General features: G+C 44.7%; 1 protein-coding gene across 1 annotated transcript in view; it reads right to left on the reverse strand.

Moving 5' to 3' along the window:
• The window catches only part of XRRA1 (X-ray radiation resistance associated 1), a 364,268-nt gene that overhangs the window by 176,978 nt on the left and 165,878 nt on the right, over positions 1-21,412 (reverse strand). The window contains exons 10-11 of the mRNA XM_086933240.1: positions 20,418-20,467; positions 7,338-7,475 (exon numbers count right to left, since the gene is read on the reverse strand). Of these exons, the coding sequence (XP_086789366.1) occupies positions 7,338-7,475; positions 20,418-20,467 (188 nt within the window). The remainder of the gene's footprint in view (positions 1-7,337; positions 7,476-20,417; positions 20,468-21,412) is intronic.

The following is a 21,412-nucleotide window of genomic DNA, read 5'->3' on the forward strand; positions in this document are numbered from 1 at the left end:
CCCCCTAGCGATTTTTACTTTGTCTGAAAGCCCCCCATTCACCCTTATTCTTGCTGCTGGGTTCCTGTACAATACCTGAATAGCTTTTATAAAGGATTCACCCAGCCCACACCATCTCATTACATACCAAAGATATTCCCAATCAACCCTATCAAATGCTTTCTCAGCATCGAGGAAAAGTGCTGCTGCAGGGTCTCCTAATATTTCTGCGTGGTCAAATACCGTAATCACAGTCCTTACATGCTGCGTAGTCCCTCTCCCAGGTATAAAGCCGTGCTGGAAAAGTGATTCTGACGGAAGTCTCCAATATAGAGAAATCCCATCTCTTTATACCCTATAACATCTCGTTAGAAGAGAAGTTGGCAATCAATTCTCTTAAAAACAATACCAACCTGATTATTAAGTCTGCGGATAAAGGAGGGGGGATAGTGCTTCAGGACCTTGAAAACTACAAGAATGAGCTTTTACGCCAGGTATCCAATACTGACCACTACTGCAGATTACCTTACAATCCCACTAAGGATATTCAGAAACTCATTAAAACTATTACTATGGAAGGGCTTGAGACTGGTATCTTAAGCAAGCATGAATATAATTTCCTGAACACTGTCACCCCGAGAACTCCTGTTCTTTATACACTACCAAAAATCCATAAAAGGCAGGACAATCCCCCGGGTCGACCAATACTGTCTGGGTGTGGGTCAGTCTTAGAACCTTTGGGCCACTATGTTAATTTCTTTTTGAAGGACTTTGTGCCAACAACTGCGTGCTATATTAGGGATAGCATGCACATGATTAATTTGATTGAAAACCTTTCTTTTGACCCTGAGCATGAGACTCTATGTACACTAGACGTAGAGTCTCTATATACTAATATCCCTCAGAGAGACTCATTGCTTGTAATGGAAAGCATATTAAACACAAGGACTCGTCCCCACAGGGTACCTACCCTATTCATAATACAGCTACTGGAGGTCTGTCTTACACAGAATTTTTTCCTCTATGACACCGATTACTACCAGCAGGTGCGTGGTTGTTCCATGGGCGCCATTTTTGCTCCTACCCTGGCAATTCTATACATGGACTGGCTGGAAACACATACCATACTGTCTGGCAGTAACCCATTTCATCAGGGTATACACGTCTGGAAGCGCTACATAGACGACATCTTTTTAATTTGGGATGGCGCTATTGAAGATTTACCAGGCCTAACACACTGGCTTAGTAATAACTGTAATGGCCTTACTTTCACATTATCTCACAACAAAGATAGTATACCCTTTCTAGACCTAACTATTCAACATCATGAGGGCCTCCTATACACATCCCTATTTTGCAAAGCTACTGAGAGGAATACCCTCCTTAGTTACAATAGTTGTCATCCAAGAGCGCTTAGGGATAGTCTACCTTATTCACAATTCCTGAGGCTGAGAAGGAATTGCTTCAAGAAAGAGGACTATTTTACTGAGGCGGATACACTATCTGAGAAACTCAGGTTCAGGGGCTACCCCAAGCGTCTAATAAAGCACGCTATGAAAAGAGCTTGGTACTGTCCCCGCGCTGTCCTACTGGAGCCTAGACAACGTGAGAGTCAGGACAAAGTAGTGTGTGTGACCACATTTTCTTCCATATCCAACAGGGTAAAACAGTGCATAAGAAAAAACTGGCACATCTTGAATTCAGGCCCCCTCAACTGGGACACCCCACTTTTTGCTTTCAAGAAAAGTAAAAATCTTAAAGATCAATTGGTAAGGGCAGCGTTACCACCTTCAATTGGTAGGAGTGTCACCCTACATGACCATTGGTCGCTACCACCCGTCTTGGGCCATTTCAAATGTGGCTCCTGTGTGGTTTGTGACCTAACAATTGAGAGTAAAGAATTTGTTTATAAAAATGTAAAGAATGAACTGCATACTATGACAAATTGCAATAGCTCTAATCTCATTTATGCTATTCTATGTCCATGCAACTTAATATATGTGGGCCAGACAAAACAAAAGATTAAACAACGGATATCACAGCATCGGAGCCGCATCAGGTGCAAAACTGCAAATGCACCCCTGGTTGAACATTTTGAAAGCAGAGGGCACACTGAAAATGAAATTCGCTGGATGGTCATTACACAAATCCGAATACCACCAAGAGGGGGCGACCTATCGCGCCTGCTGAACAGAGAAGAAATAAAATGGATATTGAAGACAGACAGCCTGAATTCGGGCTTGAATCTTCAAGAGGAATGGACTGCTCTAATTTAGACTGATCAGACTTATTTTTTCAAAACCTTGGAATTAGTGCTGCGCACTTTATTGTTCCAGAAACGTTTCTTGTAAAGTATGGATTCTGAAATGTCACTGTGCATGAATATCACTTCACCTAAGATGGCTCCCGCTCCAGGCACCCCTTGTTTATCTCTATGACTGTTCCCTCACGAACACTGGCCAATCACGATACACCCGCCCCTTCTTTACTTCCTGGTTTGAGCACAACAGCACACCAGGGGATACCTCCATGAACGCCGATTCAGGTAAGCCTTACAGCCTGGCTCTGCCCCTTACTTTGTTAGACAGTTCGAGGGCCGGATCTTAATACGTTTCCTGACTCCCACAGGCTTACCCTGGCGCTGTCCGGTTGCGACTGAGTAACACGGACCCCGGCAGCCCTTCATTCGGTAAGACTGACCTCAGCTCGCTCTTCACTTTTTAGATCCTTAAACCGGCATAAAGATGCCTGACCTCTAACATTCAGAATTTTGAATTATAGAGGCTTGCTGGACTGGACCATACTGAGCATCGACTCGCATGGGTCCATTTTTGTACTACCTCGGTAAGAACGCGATTCTAGTGTTTCCGTCTCCCTTCACTGTCCTAAATAGGCACTGCAGCTCCCAAGCACCATGCTCACTTTGCTCAAACGTGCCTGATCACTACGTATTGCATGGTAGTATTCGCGCTAAAAATCCCTGGGTCACGTCAGACTGACAGATGGAACTAGATTCTTATTTTCATAGCCAACACCGATTTTTCACCTATAGAAAACGGCGTAATAACTTCACTCTGCATGGAAGGAGTATGTGGTTACACCCTGCACCAAGAGTCACTTCATGAAATTTAAATGTTATTGTTCTGTTTTTTAAATGTCATTTTTCTTACTCTTTACCCTATTTCCTTTAGGCAATTTGAGGTTTAGTGCTATAAGGCAAATAAATTGTTTTTGTCCTGATGATGGTTCCAATTATCCTTTAGGGGAACCGAAACGCCGTCGACTCGCTCATGCACCTTATACAAACATATTTGATTGTTAAATTAATGTAATGGTGCAACTTGATATTTTCTGTGCAATGAATGTGTAAGCAGAAAACGTTGTTTTGCCTTTAAACTCTCTCTATCACTTCTTCACCTGTACTTACCCCGCAAGTGTTGGGCACAGGCTTGTGTACCTCACAGGGGCATTGTGGAAGGTATTCCTGTTATATGTTGGATACTTGTTTATTGAGTAAACTTGAATGACCTCTGTCCGGCTGGACATGTCACTCTAAAATATAGATTGGATTCGCGTCTATATTTATTGATACTGCATTTTATCCTTGCATGGGACCACTGTTGTTTTAGTAAAATTGTTCCCCGAGGTCCCGAGCAGACTAATTGGGGTCCCTTGTTGTTACAAAAAAAAAAAAAAAAAAAAGGATAGGGGTCTCTAACTGCTCAATAATCCCAGCCAATCTTTTTGCTAAAATCTTGGAATATATTTTGATATCCGAGTTCATTAATGTAATTGGCCTATACGACCCTGGCATTTCTGGTGACTTTCCTTTTTTTAGAATAACTATTATATCAGCCCCCCCCCCCAGGACTCTGGGCTAAAGTCTCCTACTTGTGCTTGTTGCATAGTTATACACATATCTGCCAAGAGTACATTTTTAAATATTTGATAAAATTCTAGCGGAATTTGGTCTGGTCCTGTCGCTTTGCCTATCGGCAAACTATCAAGAGCTTCCTCCACCTCTCCTAACAATATTGGACTATCTAGTATTTCTTTATCCTCTTCTGAAATCGTCGGAGGGGATATATTGCCCAAATACTCCTCAATCTCCCCCAGGTTCGGTGAATCTTCTGGAGTGTATAAATCTGCATAGAATTTCCTAAATACCTCTCTTACTGCGTCAGTCTCCATAACCAGATTTCCCTGTGTATCCCGTATTTCTTTTACTCCTGCTTCAGCTGTTCTCTGCCTAGTTCTAGCTGCCAGCACCCGCTCTACCTTCTCACTAAGCTCATATGTCTTTTCCTTATTAGACAAGAATTTGTCTACTGCCTGTCTGGCCAGGCCTTCCACTGCCTCTGCTTTTAATGCTATTATTCTAAGCAGGCAGTCCTCTAAAGGTAGATTATTTCTTATTACCCTGCTTAAATTCTCCTCCTCCCTTAGTAATTTATGTTCTATCAACTCTCTCCTCTCCCTTTCTCTTTTTTGTCTTCCCAGGACAAAGCTCAATGTTTCTCCCCTTATTCCCGCCTTAAATGCATCCAAAACTATTCCTATAGCTGCTGTCCCCCTATTGATATCCCAAAACCATTTAATCCACTTCGACATGTGCTCCTTATATGTTGGATCTTTTAAAAGGCCTCTCTCAAAAGTCCACTGTGCGGGTGCTCTTTGTAAGTAATTATTTTTAATAGTCAGTATTACTGGACTGTGGTCTGAAATCACCCTGGGAAGTTTCTCAACCTGTGTCCCAGCTAACATACAGCTAGTTATAAGAAAATAATCTAACCTAACCAATACTTTATGTGGGGCCGAAAAAAAAGTGCTTCCATCAAGATGAGGATGTAGTTTTACCCAAGGATCAATCAACGAATTATTCAAAGCCATATCTGCCAGAGCCCTGAACACTTTCCTTTTCCTCCCTCTATAAACTGCATCTATCCGCGTAAATGAGCTCTCCGGCTCATGTATGTTAAAATCACCACAACAAATTATGGGTTCAGGCCATTGAGCCAACTCCGCATCAAGAAACTGAAATACCTCAGGATCGTCTTCAGTAGATCCATAAATTGTGGCTAATGATATTTTCTGACCCCTGAAGCATATTTCCGCTATAGCCCATCTTCCCCATTTATCTTCCTTCTTTTTCCCTACTACCATATCCCTATGTCTACCCAGAATTGCTACCCCTCTGGTCCTAGTTTCTTGTTTAGAGCTAGCCAATATCCTGAACCCAAGTTGCTCCAAAATATTTATCTTACTTAACTCAATGTGGGTTTCTTGCAAACATACCAGATCCAACCGCAGGGTTTTTAGATATGCAGCCACCCTCATCCTCTTATTTAAATCATTTAAGCCACACACATTAATTGACGCTATCCTACATGCCATTGTGTTAACATGCGTAGATACCAACAACAAAAAACATTCTCTATCAACCACAAACCAGTCTGTATATCTTCTCTGTGTCCCAAAAACATAACAATGTGCAAAATCATAAACAACCAGTTGTTATTCCCCCCCCCCTCACCCCCTCCCTCCCTCTCCGCCCCTGCTCTGCTCACCCCTCCCCTTCCCCCCCCCATTACAGGCAAATAGGTCAGCCGACCTATGTGTGCCCGCCTTATGTTGTGCAGATCGCTTCCCTCTCCCAATCATTTACCTTTTCGTGCCACCCACTGATCCCACTATGTCCTATGTCCTACCCGGGCTCTCACGCTCCTTTCTGTTTCTTCATCTCTTCTAGAAAGAACCCCGCTTTAATTTCCGAGTTGAACATCCAAGTTTTCCCTCTAACAATTACCTTCAATCTGGCAGGATAAAGTAGATACGCCTCCATACCTAGAGCCTGAAATGGTGCAATCAACTGCCTCATCTTCCACCTCCTCTCTACAGTAAAATGGCAGAAGTCAGGCCTGGCAAAAAAGGTATTGTTCTCAAAAGTTCTCCTACTCTCTGGCCTTGCTTTAGCTAAAATCTCTTCCCTGAGCAAAAAGTTTCCAACATATACTAGTATTGCCCTTGGATGATTTTTCTGCCCACCTCTGCCTGCTCCTCCTGCTTCTCCTCCCTTCTTTACTGTAAAAGGGAACCTGTGCGCCCTCTGTATTTCTGTTTCCCACTACCACTGGGACTCTGGAAATGCGCCACTCAAGAGATTTATCACAAACTGCCTGACATCCTGCCCCTCTGCCCCTTCCTCCACACCCAAAAGGCGGACATTATTCCTCCTCTGCCTGTTTTCAAAATCCTCCATCTTCCAGCGCATGTCCTCTGCCATTTTCTCATGTTCTGTCTTAAATGATTGCCATCTCCCAACGTCATCTTCGAGCTTCCCTGTCCGTTCCTCAACCTCTGTAACTCTGTCCACCAGCTCATCATACAATTTATTGACCTTCCTTAGGCTGTTCTGTATTTTCTTTGACGCCTGCCTTGCTCTACGGCTTTCTGTTCTTGCTTCGTTTTGCATCTGTCTCAGTGTCGAGAATAGAGTCTGAAAAGGGTCTTGTTGGGAAGGGATATTGCCACTTGATGCTCTCTCTGCTCTCTCTGCCATGCTTGCATGCGTATCCTCCTCCTGATATACTTGAGAAGTCGCTGAGTAGTCCCACAGGAGACGTTTCTCCACTTTGGTATGCTTCCTCTTTTTCATTGTGGATTCTTTGCCAGAAGTGCTTATGCCTGACTCTGTACCTTCATCTTCCTCCGTATTTGATTCTACTGATGACAATGACTCAGAATCTTCATTTACAGAGTAGAACTCGCCCTCCCCTTCTAGGGATGTACAGTCTTCCCCTCCGTGGGGATGTTTAATTATATTAATCCCCCCTTCAAGACTTTGCTTTTCTGAGCTCGCTATGCTTTCTCGGCTGCCCCATGAGCCAGTCACCTTCCGGGACTCATTAATCTCTTTCTCGACTTGCATTAATGCGGCAAGCATATCTGCTGTGGTACCTCCCATGGCACTTATGTTCCCTTTTTCCACTCCTCCACTGTCAATCACCCCTTTACCTCCATCTCCCGCTGATATTTCCTCTTCAGCGCGAGCTCCAGCGTGTGCACCGTCTGCCTGTGGTGCTGCAGTCTTCTGCGCCTCTCTCCGCGCCGGCTCGGCCCGTTGCCTGGCAACCACCTTCGCGTCTTCCTTGTCGATTTCTGTTCTTGTTATGTACTATATTTGCTACTTCTCGTTGGTGTATTGTTTATTTATATATTATTATTATTATATTCTTTAAGTTCCTAAAGGTATTCTCGACTCTACACTCCTCTCTTGCTGCAGGGGCAATGCTGATTAATTTCCATGAAGCTTTATGACAAACTCATCCAGTAATCATACCAAGGAAACAGGGACTGACCTTGTTATCAGCCAGGCTCAGGTATCTCAGTTCTGGAAGTGGGGGCTCAAATGCAGGGGTTAGCATCTTCAAGGAATTCTCAACCTGGGGTTTGAATTCGTCAGGGAATGTAAAACACTTCTCCCAATTGGCAGGTTTCTGAAAACAAAAAGAAATGGGAAGAGAACAAAACTTATAAGAAGGAACATTGCGGAAGCACGCAAACACATTTATTACATATCATGTTGTTGAGTGCTGCTGTTAAAAAATGTAGACAAAGATATACCTTTTGTGCTGAAGATGTATATTACTAGGACCCAAACATTTTGAAGTAAGGAACAGTGGTAACATTCATAACCCACCCTTAGCTGGGGGGTGTTGGAGGTGGAGGGAGAGAGGGAGAGAGGGAGAGAGGGAGGGAGAGAGAGAGAGAGAGAGAGAGAGAGAGAGAGAGAGAGAGAGAGAGAGAGAGAGAGAGAGAGAGAGAGAGAGAGAGAGAGAGAGAGAGAGAGAGATTTTCTGCTCAAGATCCTAGGTACAGAGATGTAGAAGTCCTAGCATCTGTTTTTTAAAAATTTATTTTAGGCAATTCTTTGCCTGATCATGTTGTGGTTCCTGGTGTAGCGCTGTGTGCCTGAGCCAGTTTCTTGGACAGGTATGCTGGAGCATCGTTTTGGAAGCCAGATTGCTGATGTCATGCAGTTGGTGTTCAAGATGATATGTTGTTTCTTCATTGTTAGGGTGATGAGACACGCTAGAGAGTGTAGACTGTCTTTCAGGGGTGCCAAAGTGCAGTCTAAGGGACCGTTTAGCAGTGTGTTGCCCCCAGCCAGATGGGAGGAAACCAGGGCCTTCATTGCCATTCTGAAATCAATTTCTGGAAGGAAATGTTTTACTTTTTTCAGGAGTTATAGTTGGTACCATCAAGTCTTGGTTTTCCTGGCAATGTGTTCTTTGAATGTGACATCTGTACCAATGGTGAATCCTCCGGATTTTTAACTGTCTGTCAGTAAGAAGGTTAAGCAATCCAAGCCCATAATGGAAAGCCAGGCTCGAATCTGTGGTTGCTTGGAGCTGCTGGCAAACAAAAGAAATTAGGTCTGTGTCAGTATGTGCTTTAGGTAGGTACTTGACAGCCAGATCTTGAGACGCTCAAGGCAGGTTTTGAGTCACGGAAGGTAGGTGGGTGAAGACATTCTGAGATAGAGTTGTGGAATGTTGGCGTATTGATGGATCTTGATGTTGTTACCGGTGAGTATGGATCCAAAGAGTCCACGTAAAAGTTGAGATTGAAGAGGTGTGATGGAATTCTGTTGCATTCTACAGGTGATGGGGAATTTCTGCAAACTTGTGGATCCTATCTGTGCGAGTTGGTGGTGATTTGAGAGGAGAGGTAGGAGGCGACCCACTGCAGGGCTGTTTAAGAAATTCATGAATGTTTCCAGGTGAGGACCAGTGCTTGGTAATCAACAGCGTCAGATTCTGCAGAAAGGTCAGGCGGGATCAAGTGCAGGTGCTCGTTCTATCAATGATGAGGAAAGCATTCCCGAATAATTTAAAAGTGGATACCTCAGTGCTGCAGTGCTGGCTAAAGCCAGATTGGTAGTCTTGAAGGATGGTGTGATTGATGATCTGCTGTTGCAGCTATGCTGCATTTTCTATGATTATCTCTATGAAGAATATATGGTTAATGGGATGGAAGATGGCTTAATCGCCTGCATCTAAGGTTGGTTTCTTTAGCAGTGGGAAGATCAGACCTGACTTGAAGGTGCCTGGGAAGGGTCCTTGGATACAGGACTTGTCATTAATTTTGCACTGGTGTGCAAAGGCATATCCGTAGAGAGATTTTCTAATGAAAGAGAGCAGAATGTCATTTTGAAAGAGGTGGTTTTGAATAAATGGAGAAATATGGTGAGCTCAGTGGAGTTGGAGTGGTGGAGTTAGGCAGCGAAGCGGATGACAGCTTGATGTTGTCAATTTGGATCGGATTTTGTTGCCCGTCTTGGCGAAGAACTGGTTGATGGCTTTGCACTTGTTGACTTATGGTGGGACTGGGGGTTCTGGAAAAGAATTAATGCAGTTTGACAGCTTCACAGAGTGGTTTGTTTCTGATAGTCACTTGGTTGGTGGTAGTCTTTAGTTGTGGTGATAAGCGACCTGACTACAGAGTGGAGAGATTTAGGTTGGGTGGGGTCATCTGTGACATTAGTCTGTCTCCATTTCTTTTCTTTAAGCAGCCTCCGACTGACAATGCGTGCTATGGAAACATGCAGCATAATAAAACACAGTTGATGGTTTTTATGCTTGGGTGATTGCAAGTCATGTGGTCTGTATGCACGTGGCAAAATGATAGAGTGACGGTGCAGCTGCATTGTCTGGATGACAGACTTTTTTGTCCGTACTTGCCATTTCCAGGCAGTGTGTGTCTGCTCTTAGGGTTCCATTATTGTTTCAAAGGTGGGTCTAGATACTGTGATACCGAGCTACTACCATCATCATTGTATGGGTGGACTGGGCTCAATCCTCTCGAATGATCTAATCAAGTTTCCACTGTATGGGCAGATTCGGCTACATCCTGAACCATTTTCCTACTCAAATCCCAGTTATATGGCCAGATTGAGCCAGATCCTGCACAAACCTACTTAAATCCATACTGTATGGACAGATCAGTCTAGATTATGCACAATTTAGCTACTCGGATTTTCATTAAAGGGGCAGACTAAGCTAAATTGTACACAATTAGGCTACTCAAATCCCTAGTATATGGCCATATGGAGCTAAATTCTGCACATTGGCGATACTGAATCCTTGGTGTCAGGACCCTCTTGCATTTGGCTGCTTTATTGCAAAGAGGGAAGGAGGTGAATAGTTTTACTATAATAAAAACAATTATTTAAATGAACAGCTAATTGATTAAATACTTTTATATTAAGGTTTTCAAGACAGATTAAGAAGTCTTCAAACCAAATTATAATAAATTGAAGGTTGCATAATCAGGAAAGAACTTCCAAGAGCTACATCAGCCAGGAATCTCTGCATTCCCCCAATCTAAGATGTAACTGGTACTAAAAATGTGACTTTCCCTCAAAAAGACCTCTTCCTAGTAAACAGGGGAAGACATGTTTGGAGACCGTGGTTCTCGCACATATAGCCTGTCTACTGTTAGAAGACAGACAGTAATGTGTAGCAATAACGCCTTATTCACGTAACATCCCTTGGTTTTTTGTTATTTTGCTCCTTGTGTTGTAGATGAAAAGGTAATGCATGTGTGCATCTGAGAAATGTGCTTTCTTCCGCAGGCACTGCAAAGAGCTAGAGAAAGCCATGCTGTTGCTAGGAGCCATTTAAGACCTCCTGTAACATAAATTGATAGTGGAAACCGCCAGATGTTAGCGTCACAAGGGAAAACCTTAATTTTGTTTTGTTTTACTCTTTCCATTCTTTCTATTTAGACCTTAAAGTGGGCACTCACAATCCGATAGGTACAACATGTATTTCTTGGAGGGACACCAGTAGCAGCACAATATGTAGAGTACCAGCCTACCTTAAACGTTACTTATTCACGCCATACACTGTCTTCATTGACAATCACTATTGAACGGCTCACAACGACTGCGCAGGAATACCTTTTTATCCTCTACCCTCTCCCTACAATCCGATTGTCACTCTTTCTTTCCCCAGTGCCCTTGTTCTACACAAACACTACTCTGACACTGTTATTGGTTTCCACCCCCCGTGGCCCTAGAATTTTTGCACCTTGCTGTGGGTTGAGTGTGCAACACATAATACAAAGTCACACTGCACAACCCATGTTCTCTCACAAGAAAGAGTTTTGTGTTGTATATTCCAGTTTCATTTTTTGTATCTTTCCCAGCCCTGAGGAGTCACGGAAATTACATTCCGTTGCGACGAAACACGTGTCGGCAGGCCAGAAAGACTATTAAATGAAGATTTCTTAAAAAGACATTGTTGTTTATCTGACAGCTGTGATTGAAATGTTCTAGTGTCCACCAGAACACACATTTTGTTATACTATCACGCTGTGTGCATTGGGCATTTGCTTATACACCGAATCCATGCCCGGAGTAAAATCAGGGTTGTCCATTAAAGGGGTAAGTGGGGACGGGAAGGTAGTGAGTTTGTGTTTAACACTGGTGCGGTCCCAAACTTCCGTGGGGACCCTAGTGATGTATGAGGCGTACAGATTGGGGGGTCTGTGCTGCTTACGGAGGAATGGAATTTCTTGGAGAGGTCGATCAGCCACCGCCTGATCCTGAAAAAGCCAATGTTTCTCAGACTCCCATCTACTCCACTCCAGACGCAGTTGAGCAGTTTGAAAGTAGAGCAACAAGTACAGGAGTCCAAGTCCCCCCTCCTCCGGGGGAAGCGTCCTCAGCCGCAGTTTAAGACACAGCTTCCGCCCATTTCATATAAACTGAACCAATTCTGATTGTGTTTGCTGTATCCAACCCGGCGGTGGTCAAAGGGGGATAGTGCGAAACAGATATAAGATCTGGGGGAGAATGGTCATTTTGACCGCCGCTACTTTGCCCAGCCATGACAGAGGGTAGTGTTTCCACCTCCCCAGTTCCCGCTTAATTTTCTGTTGCAGCAGGGCGTAAATAACGCTTACTGTGTCCAGAAGTGCGGGGGCCAGCTGGATCCCCAGATACGGGATCGCGCCTGTCGCCCATTGGAAGGGAAACAATCCCTGCAGAAATTCTCGAGTGAGTTTCTCCAGGGACAGGTCGAGTGCCACCAACTTGCCCATGTTAACCTTGAACCCGGCCGGTTGTGCAAATAGCTCCAGATCCTCAAGGCATGCGGGCAGCGACTCTCGCGGGTGAGACAACGAGAGCAGGACGTTGTCGGCATAAAGACTAATCGTATGGACGTAGCCCCCGAACTTGATCCCTGTTACCCTTAGGTTAAACCTCTACCTCTGTGCCAACGGTTCCATGTAGAGGGTGAAGAGGAGGGGCGATAAAGGACACCGCTGCCTCGTGCCTCGCTCAATAGTGAACAGGGGGGACGTGCAGCCGTTGACACAAACCGCTGCTGTCAGGAATTCGTTCAGGACGTATGTACGGAACTTCACGTCCAATCCCACCTTCTCCAGAATTTTCTCTAAATAGTGCCAATGGACCCTATTGAACTCTTTCTCGGATCGCTTAGTATTATCAGAGGTTTGGCCCTTCGGGATAAAACCAACCTATCCTGGTTGACTAGTCCTCCCATGTGACGCCCAAGACGGGCAGCAAAAATTCCTGCGTATAATTTAAGATCAACATTAAGGAGAGAGATAGGCAGTATGCCCCGCACTGTGATCGATCCTTCCCTGGCTTAGGGATAACCGCAATGGAAGCCTCCAAGAGGTTCCCTGGGATCGCCCTGGGGTCTGAGAAGGAATTAAAAAGGCACGTGAGGAGGGGAGCGTCTTGGGCACAGAATGTCTTAAAGAAGCTCGCGGGGAAGCAGTCTGGCCCAGGCGTTTTCGCCAATTTAAGGCGTGAGATGGCAGCGATGACCTCTTCCTGCCATATGTCACGCTCGAGATGTTCCTCCTAGTCCTTCGTAAGGGCTGGAAGCGCAACGGAGTCAAGAAAGGCCTCTCCAACCAAGTCCCCCACCGGGGAACCGTTGTAGAGGTCGGCGTAGAATTCGCTAAAAGCACAAGCAATATTATTATCTTCCGTGACGCACCTGCCGTCCCTCCGAAGAATTTCCTGCATGCTCTGGTGTTGTCGAGTTTCGAGCAGCTTATGGGCGAGCAAGTGCCCACACCTGTCTCCACCAGTGTAATATGCGTGCCGTAGCCGCAAATCCACGAATTCGGCCCAATCCTGGTCTATAGCTGCTAGTTGTTGCTGAACCGCTTTAAGTTGCCTCCATATTCGAGGCGCTCCCGTTATTTGGTGCATTTGCTCCAGCTCCTTGGTCTGCTGAGTGAGTTCCTCCTGCTTACGCATGCGTTCGACATTATTCGCGGTCGAAATTGCTGTAAACTCAACCCCTTATGACGGCTTTCAGTGCTGTCATTGCATCGCAAGAGTGGTGTCCGTATTGCTATTGTGAGAGAGATAGTCAGTGATAACGCGCTATATCGGTGTGACCACCTCTTTGCGGTGTAATAATGTCTCCCGGAGGTGCCAGGTCCGTAGCGTGCGCTGGGTCAGAGGAAGGGAGAGGACAACTGTCACTGGTGCGTGATCCAATAGGGAGGCAACCCCTATCTCCACCTCAGTCGCCAGTGCATGCACAGATGACAAAGCTGGCAGGTAATCTAAGCGGGCATATGTTTTGTGTGCACTAGAATAACAGGAGTATTCCAGACTCTGGGGGTGGAAGCTGCGCCATAGATCCTTGAAACCTAACTCATGGAAACGGGACAATCCCCCCCAGGAAAGAGTACCAGTTTGGGAGGTGTGCTGGCATGTTCTATCTAGAGTATTGTCAAAGACCAAATTTAGATCTCCCCCCAACAGAATGTGGCGGTCCGGTGTGTTTGAGGCTTCTGTGAGGGCTGAGTGAAAGAACCTTTCCTGACCTTCATTAGGGGCGTAGACTGACCCACTAGTAAACGTGGAAGCGCCTAAGGAGAATCTATAGGTCATCCTTAATATTAAACACTAACAAAGTCAGGTACTGGTTCATTATTGTTTATTGACTAAACATTATATAAAGTCTGCTTTGATTCTGGCACTGTCCAGGGGTCTTATATCTCGGGCAGTAGCCGCTGGTGTCAGGGCATAGTGGCAGGGCAGAGTGGCATGGAGGGGACAACGACAAGAAGAGACAAACAAGCATTTGCAATGCAATAGGTCTCGCATTAGGAAAGTGTGAGCTATTGGTATTGTAAATGACAATTTTTTTAATATGTGTTGGCTTTGAAAATATATAAATTAATAGCATTGTTATTCAAAAAGCCAATAGCTTACACTTTCCTAATGCGAGTCCTATTGGCTATGGCAATGCCTATTGGTAGCAAGCAAGGACAGTGCTTTTGTGGTGCTGAGTGATTATGTGGTTGAGCTTAGTGATGTGGTGGTGTATTAGAGTGATGTGGTGATGTATTAGAGTGATATGGTGGTGTCCCAGAGTGATGTGATGGTGTCCCAGAGTGATGTGGTGGTGCCCCTGAGTGATGTGGCGGTGCCCCTGAGTGATGTGGTGGTGCCCCTGAGTGATGTGGTGGTGTACCTGAGTGATGTGGTGGTGTTCCTGAGTGATGTGGTGGTGTCCCCGAGTGATGTGGTGGTGCCCCTGAGTGATGTGATGGTGTCCTAGAGTGATGTGGTGGTGCCCCTGAGTGATGTGGTGGTGCCCCTGAGTGATGTGGTGGTGTCCCTGAGTGATGTGGTGGTGTTCCTGAGTGATGTGGTGGTGTCCCTGAGTGATGTGGTGGTGTCCCTGAGTGATGTGGTGGTGCCCCTGAGTGATGTGAGGGTGTCCCAGAGTGATGTGGTGGTGTCCCAGAGTGATGTGGTGGTGTCCCAGAGTGATGTGGTGGTGTCCCAGAGTGATGTGGTGGTGTCCCTGAGTGATGTGGTGGTGTCCCTGAGTGATTTGGTATTTTTATTTTCCTACGTATGAGCGCAGACAGATAATGGCTTACATCCTGTATTTTTCTATACATTAGCATCTCAGCACGGAGCCAAGCAGCTCCTTCAAGGCACGTTCGCAGATGTTCAAACTGCGTCGATCAGGTGAAATGTACACATTAGACTGGATCTCGGCTGTGGGATTTGTAATAGCCTTCTTTTGCGCATGTCGACTACCCCACTGAAGTTCTGCTCAATATTCACTCTTTTATATGCAAATTCGAAGAAACGTGCTTTGAAACAGCTTTAAATTCCCAGTAGCTTAAACTGAGAACATAAAAGGGCAGTGCTTCCCAGAGCTGAAGGGCATGAAAGCGCTACGTTCATCAATCGGAAATGAAATATAGAAATGAGCAGCTCTGCAATCGGTGATGTCAGTTTGTGACAGATCATTGAAGGATATGTGGGGCCGTAGGAGCTTCATGCGGCAAAACTCCCCGCCTGCGACGTCCCTATCACTTTCCATCCTCTAAGACCAAAAGGTGAGCGGGTGTTAAGTGAAACACATGCTGTGCAGGCCTACAATGGCTTTAGCTGGCTTCCCCGAAGAGTGACATGGGCCCCCCAGAGGCACATCAGAGACGGGCGCCATGATGGCATCATCTGCCCCTGCTGTCAGCCGTGGACTGGCAGGCCGGCCCTGGGATGTGGACTGATACTGCGAGCCCTCACACCGGCCCCCGCCAAGACAAACAGGTGGCTCCCTGCGCAGGAGGAGGCCTGGCAGCCCCTCTGACAGACATGTCAAGCGTCTGCTTAACACATCCCGGCTGCCGTCAACGCCTGCAATGAGATAAAAGAAAACACAGCAGATCCTTGTCTCTTTGAAGCCCGGCGAGTCAAATGTTACTGCTATTTCAGTCAGCGGGGCACGGGGAGGGCAACTGGCGTGTAACTGCTGCAGTGCTGGAGGCTGAGCTGCGCAGGAGGAAACTGCTTCACAAGTTACTCGAATCCCCCTCCCCTGCCAATAAACAGCATTTGCTGCATTCTGCGCCGGGTTTTGCTTATGTGTGTGTATTTAATCTACGTTTATGTTTGTTTTTACCTTGCATTTGTTATTTATAATAACTTCATTTTACACAGCGCTTCAAACCACACTTTCTGTTTCTAAGCTCTGTGAATAGTAAGACTACCGCTCAATTTAAAAAGTCAAGTTACAGACTTGGGAAGGAGGGCAGATTGAAAAGGCTTTGCGAGATTCGAATTCGTGAATCATGACCTGCAGATGACAGCATGTTTCCGAAGCAACCGTTTGACTTGCTGATCCGTCCGTCTAGCCATGTTTGCAGACGGGTGGAATTTATTCATTCTCGCGAACTGTAGTCAACATGTCTTTACAATAAATACTTCACAAAACAGGGTAGCAAATACGGCATGTTCAGGCATACAGAGATATCATGGTCACTGTATTTTACTTTTGATGATAGTTTACAGTACAATACTTAGGATCCGTTTTACATTTTACATTCAGTACAGACAGTTCTATTAAAGACGTAAGCAACGAGCCCCCTTTCTTCTGTAGTTGCTTCTATGTACTGATGTCATAAGTTCCGTAGTTATTTTAGAAATGAGGTTTTCTCCTTTTGTACTTTCTTGAAGCATATTTTGTTCAAAATGCGAGCGCGTTACCAAAATAGCAGACCTGCCTACTTAAAAGAAAAGAGTATTGGGCAGGCTGGTGGCCTGAGAAGCGTCCGTAAAGCAGGGTTGGGGAGGCAAACCTTTTGATGTAGCTCACGGCCTGGCGGCTGTGAAAAAAATCAATTAGGGGGGAGGAGAAGTGAGGCCAACGCGCACTGCGCATGCAGGTGAAGCCTGTCGTAGGGAGGCTGATGGCTTTGATGTGGGGAAATGCGCGTGCTTGTGTCCACGTGACCCACGTGAACTGTCTTAAATCCGCCGATGGTTTGAGAACTTATTTTGCACACTAAAATTCAACCCTATCCATTCCTTGCGGAATGTGATAGGCTCAACCTAAAAAACAAAACAAACAAAAACAACTTGTGTGCCGCCCGCTGCACTGCAGCACTTCTGTTCCACTGCAGCACAGGCTCCAAGACTCACCTGCGACCAACCCAGATTCTGTTCACCTGTGTCTGGCAGCATGAGAGCAGCGTCAGGACTGGACTGATTGGCCTGAGTCCGGCAATGCATATCGAGCTGGAGACATCTCAGTGCACATGTCGGTTTGGCAGTCCTAAGAAAACCGGCCAAACCCACATGCGTACTAACAGCAGTGCTCACCACTCCCCCTCAGTGACTGCCCCGCAACGGTCTGCCCCTCCAGACTCGGCCCTTAGAACTTGAAAAAGGAAACATTAATAAACCTGGTTTATTATTGTATTATTTTACAGCTTTTGAGGCTGCAGGCGGGTGGGTGAAGCTCCTCTGCCAGAGTGGAGGAGCTGCAGTTGATCTTGGTAATCTCAACTGCCTAAAATGGTCATATGCGGCTGGGAATTCGTACCCTTTTCTGTCCTCTAATAGTTTTCACCTAGTAAGATATGCATGTTTTGTTTATCATTTTTTAAAAGTAGAGAGTTAAATTTTCTAGAAGAACAATATTGCATTACTTACATATTTGTCACACTGTTCTGACAGATTTCCTGGTCTGTCTCTTCTAAGCCAGTGGTCACTTACACCGTATTTCATTACTATTTGCCTGTGTTTAGAATTGTTGGTATTTTGTTGTTGGTAATTCGTTCTGCAGTCACTTATCTTTTTGCATGTGTCACTTATCAATGCAGCACAACCAATTTAATTGTCCATACACGATGGCGCTCTTTTATTCATCCATCCAGTCAAGACTCGATTTAGAGAGCAGTCTTGTAATGACAATCAGATTAGTAAGATTAGTATATGTGGCATGGGAACAGCCATCGCAGCACCCATGGATTGCCTCCCTAGCGCAAAGTAAGGCAATGTAACGGTTTGCGCTGCCTTGCCTTACTCAATATCTATGAGGCCATTCAAAGCCTTGCAAAGTGGCTTTGAGCGACCACATAAATATGATTTTGTAGTTTGCGCCACCTGAGCGTCACAAAAGCTGATGCTCCGGCGGTGCCAGGGGCTCACAAATGTGCCCCCCAATGTTTAGTATTTGCAGCACCGGCATGCACTGCCGTGTCACCAACCCTCTCTGACTGAACCAGCAGAATATTGCCTGCTTGAAGCCAAAGTTATCATGGACCGATTGGGGAGAGGAGGGTTATCACATATCTACAGATCCTTAGTTATTAATGCCGCACATCTCTGTCTGGCACTCAAGGAGCAGTGGGACACCTGGGTTGGCCCTCTGGGTTAGAGTGTTTGGGGGGATTCTAAAATGGCCCCACGTAAACTTGCAATCTCCTCGTGGGTGTGCCTTATACAACTAAAATATTGTCATGATACATGCTTTACCACTAAAATGTTATGGAAAGTGGGTACGCTTTTCTCACACCCTTGCATCTGATATGAAGACAACAAATGGCTAAAATGCAAGCAGCGATGGACGTGTGTGCAAAACTGGAAGAGCCCATTTAGAAATCTTTCTAGGATGAATTTCAAACTTTGCACTGTTTAGTTTGAATATGTTCATGCGTGTCACATGGGTAATTTAGCTGGGGGTACCCGAGACATCTCAGGTAGCTTTCACTAGAGGTACGCCTCGTGACATCTCCTTGCAGCAACGTCATCTCTTTATAAACATTTCCTTGATGTTGAGTACCTCCTATTTCAACAAAGATCTGCCTATACCTTTGACCATGCTACTGATGTCAAGACCATGCTCGAATAATTTTAGAAATAGAAGATATAGAGTGTGCTGAATCTTGAGGTCTACGACTCTGGTTCCAGGTCAGCTCTTCAGCGAGTACAAAGTGAGTAATAGTGTCTCAACGTGAAATTCCAGCACATAATGCCCAGGGAGAGACTATTAAACCAAAACGATTCATGATAATGTAAAGGAGATCTCATGGAATCAAGAGGATGATGAAGAGATTTAACTCAAAGTCACCTTCTCCTTTACCAAAGAACAATGCAGATATTTTTTCTCTCACTCGAATGCTGAACTTTGTTCAAGGAGGATCAGTAACAAAGTACTACTTAAATACTGTGTTGTCAGTACAACAGTGCTGCAACATGATAAGCTGTTCTAGGGTACTTTTCGTTTATCAAGAAGAATTTAAAAGCATATAAATCTGAGGAGGACTTTATGGTATGTAATGTGCAAAGAAACCTGCAAACCAAGTCGCAAGCCACTGGCGGGATGGAAACTCCAAACCTGTAAACATCAGTACTCTGCAGTAAATCAACCAGAACAGGTTAATACCTGTGGAATAACTGTGTGGACCTGGTAATACCTGATGTTATTCTACAAAGCATTCCTTTTGCCCTGGGCATTAATGCTCACCTTTATCACCTGCTGCAACCAGATGGTAAATGTGAACAGGGGCGCAGGTGATGGCAGGGGTGGAGGAAGTGTTTAGGGAGACTGATAGTAAGGACGTTGCTTGAAAGGGGGAATGCTCCCCCCATGCCTTAGAAGGGGATGATAAATGCTCTAGCGTTTAATTATGGGTTAGGGAACACTCCGTTTATCAACGTATTTTTAAATTTTTTGCAAAATGGTGCTGCGGTTCCTAGGGATTGTCAGTCCCTTGATATGAACAACTTGTTATGTTGGGTATGCTGGCCCAACGAACCGTGCACTGTTCACTTGGTGCTATGCACCTGAACTTGTTTTGTTCTTTCAACAAATATTAAACCTTATGTATTCTCAGTTGCTTCTATTTATTTTGAGTTCTTTTATCTCTTTTTCTCATATATATGTTACCACTCCGTTTTGAAATAACCTGCTTTCCTCTCCGGGAATGTCTCAACGGTTGAGACATTTCCGGAGAGGAAAGCAGGTTATTTCGAAACGGAGTGGATTTTTGGGAAATTAGTGAACACAGAACAGTCGGATATAACAGAACGTCACAGTGCTGGAATAACAGGGAGCTTTTGAACGCACAAGACTTGTGGATTCGAGAATAGAGCATAACACGAACAGATTCGCCCCTGATGAAGGCACCATGGCAGTGCCGAAATGCATTGGGCACTTTCAAAAAATTGTATAACATATGATATTGTAAAGCATAACATGAAAAGTAATGTTATTGTTATTGTGACTGTGAATTATGGAACATAATTCATTGAAATGAAATACTATGTGGTAACATATATATGAGAAAAAGAGATAAAAGAACTCAAAATAAATAGTAGCAACTGAGAATACATAAGGTTTATTATTTGTTGAAAGAACAAAACAAGTTCAGGTGCATAGCACCAAGTGTACAGTGCACGGTTTGTTGGGCCAGCATACCCAACATAACAAGTTAGAAGGGGATGAGGTAGTGGGCAGGAATTCAGCTCCAATTAACTTGTAATCTTGGCCAAGGACAGTCAGACCTCCACTACCAGCAAAATCCATGTTTCCATAATAACAAGACGCAAGACAAAACTGCAATCTTACCAGCAATGAAATGTCCTGTTGTGGCTTGGGATTAGAGTTGAACACTACCTCTGTAATAGAAAAAAAGGTTTTCGTTACTTGGTTACAATAATTTTTGTATCTGCAGTTTTTCCACTAATATTTGGATTAAAATAACTGTATGGACTGGTATGTAGAAAATAGTGATGAAATATAAGACTGAACGAAAAGATGGAAAACAATATTGAACATGCATGTGAAAGCGTAGAAACGTATTTACTCAAATTAGGCTTTAGTGCCCACTACAGATGTGGAGCCGCTCTGGCATCATGGCTTCCAAGGCATCAAAAGCTGCATGTGATGACGGTCAGCCGAAACAGTTACTTATTTGCAATTATTTGAAGGCCATCCTTTCTCAATCCCATGCTCTCACGCCAGGCACTTGCAAGTGCTTAGAGTAAGAAATAGACATGTGACCTAACTCAACACTTGTGTATCCTAGGGTAGAAATGTGTGTCTTGTCTTCTGTCTGCAAGCTTGCTCCACTAACCGTTGCTGGGGGGAACTCTGACCAGATGGATCTGTGATTCACAGATTATTAATTTTTCATTTTTTATCAATAAACCCTTTCAGGTACAGTTTGGCAGGTATGCAGTATTCTTATGACATGCACAATTCTACAAATAGGTCGGCGTAGCTCACTCAACAATCAAAATATATGAAAATGGGGGGGGGGGGGGGGGGAGTGGCTTGCGCCCAACAAAGATGGCGTTGTCCTGCTAGCTCTCTGCTGAGTGACAAAAGTATTCTTCTCGCGGTGACGGTCTTCCTTCATACCCTCAAACTTACTTCATTCCAGAGGCACTGAGAAGCGCACTGGACCATAAAAAAATATTTTCGTGGCCTTTCCCGGCCAAATTCATGCATTCCTTAACATGCCATGCACTTTAGAATGTTCACACATTGATATGAGATTCCAGTGCTTGTTAATGGCTTTTTTTATTGCATTACTTTTGTTGAAAATGTAGTAACACAAA

This window comes from Lissotriton vulgaris, chromosome 8, assembly GCF_964263255.1.
Source record: "Lissotriton vulgaris chromosome 8, aLisVul1.2, whole genome shotgun sequence".
In the NCBI taxonomy this organism is placed as follows: Eukaryota; Metazoa; Chordata; class Amphibia; order Caudata; family Salamandridae; genus Lissotriton; species Lissotriton vulgaris.